The sequence below is a fragment of the Archocentrus centrarchus genome, unplaced genomic scaffold, assembly GCF_007364275.1.
Source record: "Archocentrus centrarchus isolate MPI-CPG fArcCen1 unplaced genomic scaffold, fArcCen1 scaffold_26_ctg1, whole genome shotgun sequence".
Classification (NCBI taxonomy): Eukaryota; Metazoa; Chordata; class Actinopteri; order Cichliformes; family Cichlidae; genus Archocentrus; species Archocentrus centrarchus.
Genome location: NW_022060256.1, coordinates 6,118,406 through 6,130,220, shown reverse-complemented (window position 1 = coordinate 6,130,220; position 11,815 = coordinate 6,118,406). Strand labels below are relative to the sequence as shown.

Genomic DNA, 11,815 nt, shown 5'->3' with positions numbered 1-11,815 from the left:
CACCTTTAGCTAACTTTAAGTCTGACTCAGAGCTACGACGCCATCCTACCTTTGATCTGAGGGTATAACCACTAAAAACATTGGTTCCACAGATGTTTGTTCAGTGTAGCCACAGCATGGACCATGAAGCTGCCAGCTGGTTCCAACAGGCTCCTTCTCTCCTTTCCTGGTTCCAGCTGGATTCTACTCCCCTTTCCTGGTTCCTCCTCTCCTTTCCTATTTCCATCTGTTTCCTTTTCCCCTTTCCTGGTTCCGGCTGGGTCTTTCTCTTCTTTCCTGGTTCCAGTTGGTTCCTCCTCTCCATGTAATGCCAGCATGGTGGAGATGTCTGTACCTGTTGTATTTTTCTTCATTTCCTCATTGGTTTGTGGTGTTTCCACTGAAGTAATGACTTACCTGTGATCAGAGAGCTGTCAGCAGCTTTGAAGCAATGAGGAGATGAAGTTTGTGAACGTCCTCTGGTTTCTCTGAATGTTTTCTGAGGTGGGCTCGTTTTTCTGCTGCTGATGTGAACAAAGTGTAAAACGATTATGTTTCCTGTATGGATCTACCTGCTGATCTCCTTGCTGTGTTTGTGTTTGCTCTTCACTTTGTGATGATTCTCTAGAATTAGTCGAGCTCCGAGCTCCGAGCTGCGATCAGCGCTGCCCCTGCCGTGTCCGTGGAGCGTTAGCTGTGCTGTGTTCTCGTTGTCCATATTAATGTCCGCATGCTCACTGTATAATCAGTAAAGTGTTGCAGGTCGCTCTGCAGCCACACGTTGAACGCAGCTCGGCCCCTTACACACCTGTGCTCGTGGATAGTTACCTGTGTGTGCTCTTAATATGAATCTATGTGCAGCGTTTACACCCTATATGAAGATATAGAAATGTACTGTATTTATGTGAGTAACAAATTAAAATATGCAGCACTGTGGTGCGTGTGCGAGGAAGAGAGAGTGTAATGGTGTATGTGTAGTTCTGTTCTGTATCTCAGTGTCATGTGATCAGGGCCCACTGAATAAACTATGAATAAAGTTTGTGTGAATGAATACGACTTTGACTCTTTATCACACACTCACCTCCTGATATCACTTCCACTATAATCTGCTGAGTTTGATTTATTCACATGGCTACAATGCATTACCCATAGTGCTGTTTTTATACATGCACAGTACAATAAAGCTAGCTGATGGCTCATTGACTGGTGTATTTTACATGGTGTCAGAAGCCTTTCAAGAACACAAACTGTACAAAAATGACTTTGTTGCAGTTTGAACACTCCAAGATAGATTGAGATGCCTCTGATTTATATCAAGAGTTCATTTTTGATGGTCCCTTCTCTGACCTGGTGGCTAAAAAACAGGCAGGCTGGTTAAGTACATGGATCAGAGACCAAGGCAGAGAACTCTACAAGATGCTAGCCTGGGAAGAGGGAGACAATGAAGATCTGTCCAAGCTACTGGAGAAATTTGCAAATTTTCTATCAGGCCTAGGAAAAATGAGAGGATAGCCGGGTACCATTTTAAACAAAGAAAATAAGGGCCAACTGAAAATTTTGATAACTTTCTGAAAGATTTGAGGCTAATTCTGATGGACTGAGAACACTCGGACTGGTGACAGAACAGTGAGTCCAAGAGCGGCCGCTTGAAAGATGTGAGGACCCCACGTTACACAAAGCCACAGAAATCTATGGAATTAAGACAAAAATCATGAGGAAAAACATAATTGGTGCAAATAATTTCATTTCACGAGCGCAGGTATTTCCTCATGCGTAAATTCACCAACCTGCACACGCAGAACTCAGCTGCACACAAATAAGCACTGTGTACACGAGTGTCTGCTGCTCCACTTTCACACTCGTGGGAAACTCTCCACGCAGAGCTGAGGCCCCGTTTACACAAGAACGTCTTCAGATAAAAACTAAAGTTTTGATGCATTTACATGAGAATGATGTGAAAACGATACTTTTTGAAAACAGGTTCCTGAGAAGAGCGTTTTCAAAACGCTCCGGTCTCCATTTCCGTGTAAATGGGGAGTACTGACACATGTGCACTATGGTTGTGACTACATCCACACTGCCAACTTGTGGCCTGACGGTGGGAACTGCCGTGTTTTCAATGTCTTGTGCTTCTTTGTAAATGGAGATAGTTTTTGAAACATTTCCATCTGAACGTTTTATTTCTCGAAAACGAAAACAGTAAAGCAGTTAAACAACACAGTTTCTGCTGAAAAAGTCATGTAAACGGGGTCTGACTCCTGCTCACTTGCACCAACTGACTTCTGACTGTTGGTGTGACGCCTAATGTGATTGGTCACTTGGATGGATGGTTCAGGTTACTGTGTTATTTCAAGTTACGGAAAGAAAGTGTGCACTGGGATCTAGTAACTAGTAACTTTGGCCAAAACAGAGACAAATAAAACTGCAAACAGAGTTGCTCAGTCTGCAACAAACACATGTAAGTGCACAATGACTGGATGGAGCTTCAAAATGTGCCTCAAAATTATTCAGCTTTTAAGATTTTTTTCAGTATCAAAGGGATGAGAGTTTTCCACAAGAGTGAAAGTGCAGCAGCATGCACAGCAGACACTCATGTGCATGATGCTTCTTTGTGTGCGTGTCTGTTAAACCAAAGTACTTTGCACCAAGTAAGAAAATGCACAGCAAAGGAAACTATATCGGTCAATTTATTAAAAAAAAAACTGCATGTGTGGAAAAGACCCACAGCACAAGTGGAACCAAGGCAAGTGCTCAGTGAAAGGCTTGGTTTGTTCCTACTTCCACAAACAAAGCTACTGGGTGGTCATGTGCCATAAATGTGTGGTAAGCACAGTATATATGCATTGGATCAAATCAAAATCCGCCAGGTGGTGAAGAAATTCTGAGCATAAGTCTGATGCAGCCTGATGACCCCAATGTTGACAGATGAGTGCTAAAACTGGAAATTCTGTCTAAAGAAGTGATATTCAGAATTGATTCAGGTGCTGAGTGCAACACATTGACTCTACAAAGCTTCCAGTTTCCTACCCTTGAGCTGCAGAACTCTGAGATAGTGCTCTGCTCATACTCCAATCACAGGCCAATCACTCGTAGCTGCAGTAAATCCACAAATTAAGCCAGTGAAGTGTGAAGTGAACACAGTGTTTGAAATTGTGGACATTGCTCAAGAGAATGTACTCATTGGTGCTACAGCTGAAGCATTAGTGCTGCTTGTGCGCCTTGACTTGCTAGAGAGCGCAACCCGAAAGCGCCACACACGGGGTTAGGGTTTCAGTCTGACAATACTGAAACACAGTGTGTTCCTGCTGGACTTGTTGATTTCCCAGAGCTGACACGTACCATTGGAACTATGCCAGGTAAATACACCATAAAGCTTGAACCAGGTGCAAAAGGTGTAGTCCATTCTGTACACAGGCAACTGGTGGCTCTCAGAGGAAAGATAGTGGAAAAACTGCATGAAATGGAAAAAGGTGGTTGCATTGCCAAAGCTGAGCAGCCTACTGAGTAAGTGAGTTCCATGGTTGCTGCAGTAAGGAATGGCAGGGTAAGGATCTGCATAGACCCACGGGAACTGAATAAAGTCATAAAAATAGGAGCGGAGAGGAGGTTGTCTCACTGATACTGATGTCTTCTCAGTCCTGGATAGAAAATTAGGCTTCCTACAGATAGAGTTGGATAAGCCATCGTCCTTCTTCAATGCACCAATAGGTCAGATTAGATGGCTAAGACTTCCCTTTGGTATTAAATGTGCACCCGAAATCTACCAGCACATCCAAATGCTTGAGGGCGTTTGGAGGAGCTGCTGGAGCTATAAGAGTGATGGGCGACATCCTGACAGCTGCCCCCATAGTACAGGAACATGATGCAATTCTGCACAGAGTGGTTGAGAGAGCTACAAGCTAAAACCTGAGGCTTAACTTCAACAAATACCACATATGCCAGCCATCAGTGCCATTGTGAAATGTTTGAGAATGGCTGATGGTCTGAAGCTTGACCCAGTGAAAGTGGAAGCTGTGCAGGATACTTAAGAGTAGAATGGGAGGCAGAGCCTTCAGCTTTCAGCTCCCAGCTTGGATTCAGGAGACAGACACCCTCTCTATTTTTAAGATTAGGCTTAAAAATTTCCTTTTTGATCAAGCTTATAGTTAGGGCTGGATCAGATGACCCTGAACCATCCCTTAATTACGCTGCAATAGGCCTAGGCTGCTGGGGGCTTCCCATGATTCACCTCTTTTTACTCTGTCTATACCCCACTCTGCATTTAATCATTAGTTATTATTAATCTCTGGCTCTCTTCCACGGTATCTTCTGTCCTGTCTCCCTCCCCTCAGCCCCAACCAGTCACAGCAGATGACTGCCCCTCCCTGAGCCTGGTTCTGTTGGAGGTTTCTTCCTGATAAAAGGGAGTTTTTCCTTCCCACTATCACTAAGTGCTTATTCATAGGGCGTCATTTTGATTGTTGTATTTCTCTGTAAATATTGTAGGGTCTTTACCTTACAATACAAAGTGTCTTGAGGAGACTATGATTTGGTACTATATAAATAAAATTGAAATGGAACTGAAATCAGGTACAGGAATGAAACTGAAGCTTGAAGTCAGGTCAGTCAGGACAAGACACAGCCATGAACAACAAAGGAACAATGGAGTCCAAGAATAAGTAGTCCACGGGATCGCTCAGACCATGGAACCAGAACAGAAACAAAACACACAGAACCAGAACAAAAAGTGGCAGTACACAACTGGAAAAATGGGATGCAGGGAATGAGGTAGAACAGAGGCCAAAGCAGTTCAGGGGGACTGCTAGGGAAGCCACTAGGGAAGCAACACAATTCAGAAGGCCACCCAGGCCACGGGGGAGAGTGTCTAGAGAAGGAAGGTCGGCTAGATGGCCAGCGGCAGAGATGGGGCAGCTCTGGTGGATGGCCGTGTGGCCATCGGTGGAAACTCTCCGGAGCCTTAACAGGTAGCCGATGGTATAACCCCTCAGACACCAGTGACGTCAGACCCTTGGACTTGGGGACACTCGGAGGACTCAAACGGAGTGGGACCCATCTCAAGTCTCTGTGCTAACCTTGGCTTCGGTGGGCCCCAGAGACCTGGCGTCAGCAGATGAGGGTGAAACAGTCTTTGGCTGGAGCTCAGCAATACTGGGAGCTCCACATATGCAACCTACTGATTGACAGGTCCCAATCATCAGCTAACAGGTAATAACAGGCCATGACGGTTTGAACTGTAGGTGCTGCTTGTTGACTCTCATACTGTTTTTATTCATTCATTCATTTCTCTGTGGCCACACAGTGATCAGACCTAAGATCACTTATTAAACACTTACTTGAATAAAAACAGTCACAGGAGCTCAGATCCTTCAGATCCTTCCTATCAGCCAGCTGTGGTCTACATGCAGAGCAGCATCAGAGCTGCAGACACCATCACACTGAACAAAGTGATCAGGAAAGCTGGCTCTGTGATTGGTTGCAGACACTTTAAAGCTGTGATGAAGAGGAGGTCTTTGATACAACATGCTTTCACCTTCTATAATACAGTAGATATATCCAGGGGATAAAGTGGGCTGTAACAACCTGGAACCATCTTCAGTTAATGAGCGATTAAATTTGATGTGTTTGTGTAAATGAAGCTGCAGTCGCTGCACTTCAGAATGTAGAATGGTACTGCAGAAGAGGAGTGAGCATAATCGGAGCAGACTGATGTTTTCTAAGTGTTGGGTAAATGAAAATGCAACTTTTCATAGCTCAACGGATATCAACAAGCACACAAACTGTGTGTGCAGTTGTCACACAGTGCAGTTTGGTTGTCTGCTAGCTGAAGCTACAGCTGTTGTACTTATGGAAGAATGAGAGTTCACTCTGAGATGGAGAAAGACACAAGGAAGAGGACAGGAGAGGAAGATCAGAGGTTATTTAAAGTTAAGAACTCCTCAGTGACATCTGAAAGATAATGTCATCATTCAGTTTAGAGTTTTTTTGCTTTTTTTTTAGTTTTATTAAATATCAGATCCATACATGATTGCTGAAATGGTGTCTTTACAAAATGTGTTGCAAAACAAATTGAACTTATACTAATATTGTTTTAATCAAAGGCTGCATGAAAATACCACCCAGTTTAATGCAGTTAGTGCTAAACTGGTTAATCTGCAGCACTGTGGTGAACAGCTGTGGTGCTCCTAGTCAATGTGAGGTTACATCAAGGGTAGCAGACCAGCTTAAATTTAAGGTGGTGATGCTGATTAGACTCACTGAACTCCACCTTTGCACCAGCTCCTGTCACGGTCCTGGGCCTTTTGCCCAGTGTTTTCGTGTTTTTGAAGTTCTTTTGTTGTTGAAATTCTTCTGTGTTCTAGTTTGCTTACAGTTCAGATTCTTGGTTCTTGGTACAGATTCTCTGTACTGAGTTCCTGTTTTCCTTTGTTCTTTTGGTCATGCCTGTGTTCCACTGTATGTTTTGTCGCTCTGCATCTTTGTCCCTTGAGTGTTCTGCAGATGTATTTGAAATTTTAAGGAATCGAAGCTCAAACACAGCTGCATTCTGATGTTATCCACCACATGATGCTGGTTCTCTGTTGGAGCTGCTCAGAGAGCTAGCTTGGTTAGATACTCACTCCCACGTCTGTGCTGGGTCTTCGCGAGGCCTCTGTACATAACCTACGTAAGTGTCTGACGTCATTGCCACATTTATGCTTGTGTGAGCAGCATTATGTGTGCTAATTACCTCATGGTTGTGTACCAGTGTTTTATCTGCGGTGCCGGCTGGGACTTTTTCCCCTCCTGGGTCCTCACTCTTTGTGTTCATTTTTGGACACATTTGTCCCTTGTTTTTTTTCTCTTCTCACTTTATTCATTCCCTCACATCCATTCCGATAGTTTCAGCAGTCCTCATGCCGGTATTGCCATTATTGAGCCCTTATATTGATGTTATGATTATTTTTCATTGTTATTCTCTCACTGATAAATTAAAAAAAAAAAAAAAAAAAAAACTACAGCAAAAAAGTAGCCAGAAATGCACAAGGACACAGCAGTGCTGAACAGGCCAATCACAGTAGCTGCAAGCTACGTGGATCCGACGTGCAGTTACATTTCTCGGGAGGTGGACGCTACGTTACATCGTAGGTTACCGCATAGGTTCAGAGCAGCTTCTGTAGCCGCCCTGTGCGCGCTTCTCAGGTGGAATTTGAGGTTGGTGGTTTTCCATTTGAGAATTGTTCTGCACATTTTGCCATCATCCACAACAAGACACTCACTTCTATCTGTCTTGCTATCGTACTCAAAGAAATCCCATATGGGACTCTGCCGCTTTCTCCCAACTTTTACTGCTGCCATTATTTTGCAGACTGGTGCAGTGAGCAGACACACACACAGAGGTGCCATATGGGGGCTCGCAGCCAAAACTGCTAGAGAAATAATTTCATATCAATCCACTAGGCTTTAAAATAAACTGACGTACATGAAAATGAAGAACTTTTTAAAAAAATATAATTTCAGTTTGTTTTAGTTAGTTTTGTAAACCCTCAATACAGTTTCAGTTAGTTATTGTTTTTTCCTTTTAATTACTGTTTTTATTTATTTCACTTAACAAAAATGTTTTTTCAATTCCAGTTTTCGTTATTTCGTATGTTTTCATTAACGATTATAACCTTGGTTTGGTGGGGGTGGGGGGTGCGGGTTATGGTGTGGGGGTGTTTTTCAGGAGTTGGTCTCGGCCCCTTAGTTCCAGTGAAAGGAACTCTTAATTCTTCAGCATACCAAGGCAAATTTTGACAATATGATGCTCCCAACTTTGTGGGAACAGTTTAGGGATGGCCCCTTCCTGTTCCAACATGACTGCACACAAGTGCACAAAGCAGCTCCATAAAGACATGGATGAGCCAGTTTGGTGTGGAAGAACTTGACTGGCCTGCACAGTCCTGACCTTAAGCCAACAGATTACCTTTGGGATGAATTAGAGCAGAGACTGTGAGCCAGGCCTTCTCAGTCAACATCTTACCTGTGCTTCTGGAAGAATGGTCAAAAATTCACATAAACACTCCTAAACCTTGTGGAAAGCCTTCCCAGAAGAGTTGAAGCTGTTATAGCTGCAACGGGTGGGCCCACATTATATTAGACCCTATGGATTAAGAATCAGATATTACTCAGGCTCATATGTGTGTGAAGGCAGACAAGTTAATACTTTTGGTAATATAGTTATGTCTCATCTCCTCATCTGATATGGGATCAGAGTGTGTTAAAGAAGTAGAGCTTCATGTTTGGTGCTGCTCCAGTATTTGTTTTTTAAAGGACCAGAACCAATGTTGTGCCAAAAAGTGAAGATCCACAAAAAAATGATTGCCCATATTTGAACTGATGTAAGTGTTGGCCTATAATCTGTCAAACATCTGTCTACCAAATGGTATCGAGCCATTTTGGGCCAGAAAGAACATTCCTGTCACAAGGTGGAAGCTGCAATCAGTTTTTGACTTTTATATGTATCCTTTATTTATCTGGGTAAACAGTGTTATTGACATTAAAATATGCAACTGTACATACTTTCATTTTATAGTCATTATCTGCATAAATAGTCATAACCTGTACATATCTGTAGCAATAGTCATAACCTATCCATACATTCATGTAGATACTAATATATAACCCGTGTACATATGCTATCATATGCTCTTTTTTTAATAATCGCTCCAGTACTTCTGGTTAGATGCAGTCTGCATTTTGTTGCACTGTACTTGTGACATATGCAATAATAATAAATCTAATCTAATCTAATCTAATCTAAAAATGTCTTTCAAGAGTGATCTGGCCAAGAGGGCAGCAGAAATTGCAGCAAATATAAAATCATATTTCTGTGAAGATATTTTAAGTGGACAAAGTCTGGATTGATATTTATAATGCAGGTACAATAACGCAGAGTCATTAAGATGAAACAGGTCTTTTCTTCATTTTATATATAAACCCTAATAAATCATCTTATTTACAGTCTATGTAATTTTTTACACATATAAAAACACAGAGAAACATTAGAAATCTTTTTTTGGCACAACGATTCTCAGATGCTCATGCTCTGATCGTCTCTGCCCTGTCAGGAGGCCCAGCTGTGCCATCTCTGCCACCAGGTGGAGCTGCAGAACCACAAAGCTCTGTGATCTCACAACAACAACATCCTCACTAAGAGGCTGAGTTTAATTTAAATGAGACAGAAAGAGGAAGAAAAGAGAAGGAAGGAAGAGACACTGAAGTAGAGACAGAGGAAGAGAGAGAGCAGCCGGACGGAGGGTGAACAATAGCAAAGAGAAACAAACAGAAAAGAAGAAGAAGGAGAAGAGAGCAGCAGGTCCAACATGAGAGCAGAGGAATAAACTGTGGTCCTGCTCGTCTGTTCAGACATGTCCTCCCGGGCTGACAGTAAGACTGGTGAGCCTTTTTTCTCCTCTTTCTCTTCTCACAGACTGTTAGCCACTACAGGCTAAAGACACTTCCTGCCAGTGCTCTTCAGTTAGTTTGGACACTTTTGTTCTTTTAATATGATGATGATGATGATGATGATGATGATGGTGCTGGTGGTGGTCTCCTCTTCCTCAGGCTCCCAGATTGCGTATCTCACCATGAGGCTGAAGGATAAGCTCCACCCGCGACGAATCAATTCTGAGCGAATCAAACACCCCCCATCACTGAGAGTCAAACCACCTGACCTGAACCTGCAGCAGCAGCAGCAGCACCAGGTACACACACACACACACACACACACGTTTGTGTCTCTGTGAGGACCCTCAGTCACATCATCACCTTCACCCTGAACACCAAACTGTCCTCAAACCGTCTGTCAGCTGACACGCTCTGAAGTCAGGGGGAAGTGTATAAACCTGCTGCTGGTCGGACATCCACAAACCGGTCAGCTGACTGAGTGATTAGTTCAGAAAATAAAAAACATTTCACATACAGTGTGTTTGAACAAAGTTTTTCCAGCAGCGTGTTTCCCTCTGGGCTCTTCAGCTTGCCTTTAACTCTGTGTGAGGATTACAAAAGAGCAGCAGTCTGAAGCCAGATGTTTTGTTCTTGTTGCTCTGGGACTCCAGCTGCTCCTGTGGTGTTTCTGCTTTCATGAAGCTACCATGGAAGCTACCATGGATGGTAGCAGATGCTACTCCTAAAACTGCAGATATGGTTCACCATTAATGGGCCTTCACAGAGGTCCCCTGCCATGTGCATTAATGACAATCTCAGGTCTGTTTGTACTGAAGGTCAGCCAACACCAGAAAACAGCATTGAAAGCAGCACAGCGACTGCTCCTCCTGAGAGTGCTCAGGAGGAACCATCTGAAGAGCAGGCTGCTGGTGGCCACAGAGGGCCTGCCAACATGCTGCATGTCGGTGTGGTGTGGAGGCCGCTCTGCCTCAGATAAGAAAGCTCAGAGTGCTGAGGAGAGCATCAGTGGCTGCCTACTGCCCTCTCTGGAGAACATCTCAGCTACCTTAGCACAGCTGCCCTCATCAAAGACACTCATTTTTATTAAACTTCACTTGTTTTCATCTGGATTTTTACGCAGCATCCAAACTTTTATGGAGGTTTTTGTTTCACATTTATCAGGAAGTTCTCAGTTATAAATCTCAGTTTTAGTCTAAAATATTTACCTGTCAGCTTTATCGATGGTGACTCACACTGATAAGATGATCCACTCTGTGTGTGTGTGTGTGTGTGTGTGTGTGTGTGTCTGTGTGTGTGTGTGTGTGTCTGCAGTCGGCGGGTGTGTTGGCCGACCAGCAGCGGGCCGTTGTCAGCTCCCTGCAGTACTTCAAGGCTCTGGTGGACAAACTGGGTTTGGACAAACCCGGAGTGGCCAAACCGGTCCTGGACCAGTCTGTGCTGGGCCGTCTGCTGGGTGGGGCTTCTGGGGGGGTCCTGGAGACAGTCCAGATTCTGGTCCAGCTGGAGCCGCGCCTGCACAGCAGGTAGGTGTCGGTCACGTTGCGGCTTCCAATTGCGGAGCTCGCCGTCTCCTCCGTCCTGACCTGTCTGTCCTCCTGCAGTAAGACCATCACCGCCTGTCTCAATCGACTCCACCAGTCTCTGGCTCAGCTGATTCGCTGGGCTGATCAGGTGATGCTGCAGAGTGTCTCCCATGACAAGAAAGAGTCGACAGAGAGTGTTACCAAGATGATCAGGACCGTGCTGGACAACATCAAGGTGAGAATGAGTTTTTCCTTCATCTCAGCTGGTAAAAACTTACTTTACATTTTACATTTGTACCAAAAACAAACAGGAAATAAAAACAATATAAAAAAAAGGCAAACAAACACGTGACCAAAGCATTGTTACACTCACAGCTGGAGTCTGAGCGTGGAGGCGTTTGTTTCCACCAGAGCAAATGTTGTGTTCCAGTTACCTCGGAAATTGGGGGTCATTTCCAAACTAGCGCATTCCAGCAGTAAAGTTGGAAAAGAAGGTGGAGCCATCGATGCATCACGCTAAATCCAGCATCATTCATGTGTTTTGGGTTTAGAAACGCAGCTGTGGCCAGGGGTGGACTGTTAATCGGGTGTACCGGGCATTTGCCCGGTGGGCCGACAGTCCTCAGGGGCCGATGCTGTTGGATTTTTTTTTCTTCCCTTTTTTTTTTCTTAGAGACCGACCCAAAATTTAGAGGGGGCGGCCCATTGGCCCATCTTCAATATAGGTAGTGGAAAGAACCAATCAGGATATAGGATGAAAGCAGCCCCACCCTTTCTCTGCCCTGTAACTCCCGCTAGTAGTTTCAGTGTTGAGCACGTGTGTTAAAGGAGAGGGAACATGGAGAAACCGAAGTGGCAGAAAGGGGGTGAAGAGAATTTACGTGCGA

General features: G+C 44.1%; 1 protein-coding gene across 1 annotated transcript in view; it reads left to right on the top strand.

Annotated features, from left to right (window-relative positions):
* Positions 1–9,229: 9,229 nt before the first annotated feature.
* The window catches only part of LOC115775867 (rap guanine nucleotide exchange factor 1-like), a 35,169-nt gene continuing 32,583 nt past the window's right edge, over positions 9,230–11,815 (top strand). Inside the window, exons 1-4 of the mRNA XM_030723384.1 lie at positions 9,230–9,393; positions 9,562–9,701; positions 10,717–10,928; positions 11,007–11,163. Of these exons, the coding sequence (XP_030579244.1) occupies positions 9,366–9,393; positions 9,562–9,701; positions 10,717–10,928; positions 11,007–11,163 (537 nt within the window). The 5' untranslated portion in view covers positions 9,230–9,365. The remainder of the gene's footprint in view (positions 9,394–9,561; positions 9,702–10,716; positions 10,929–11,006; positions 11,164–11,815) is intronic.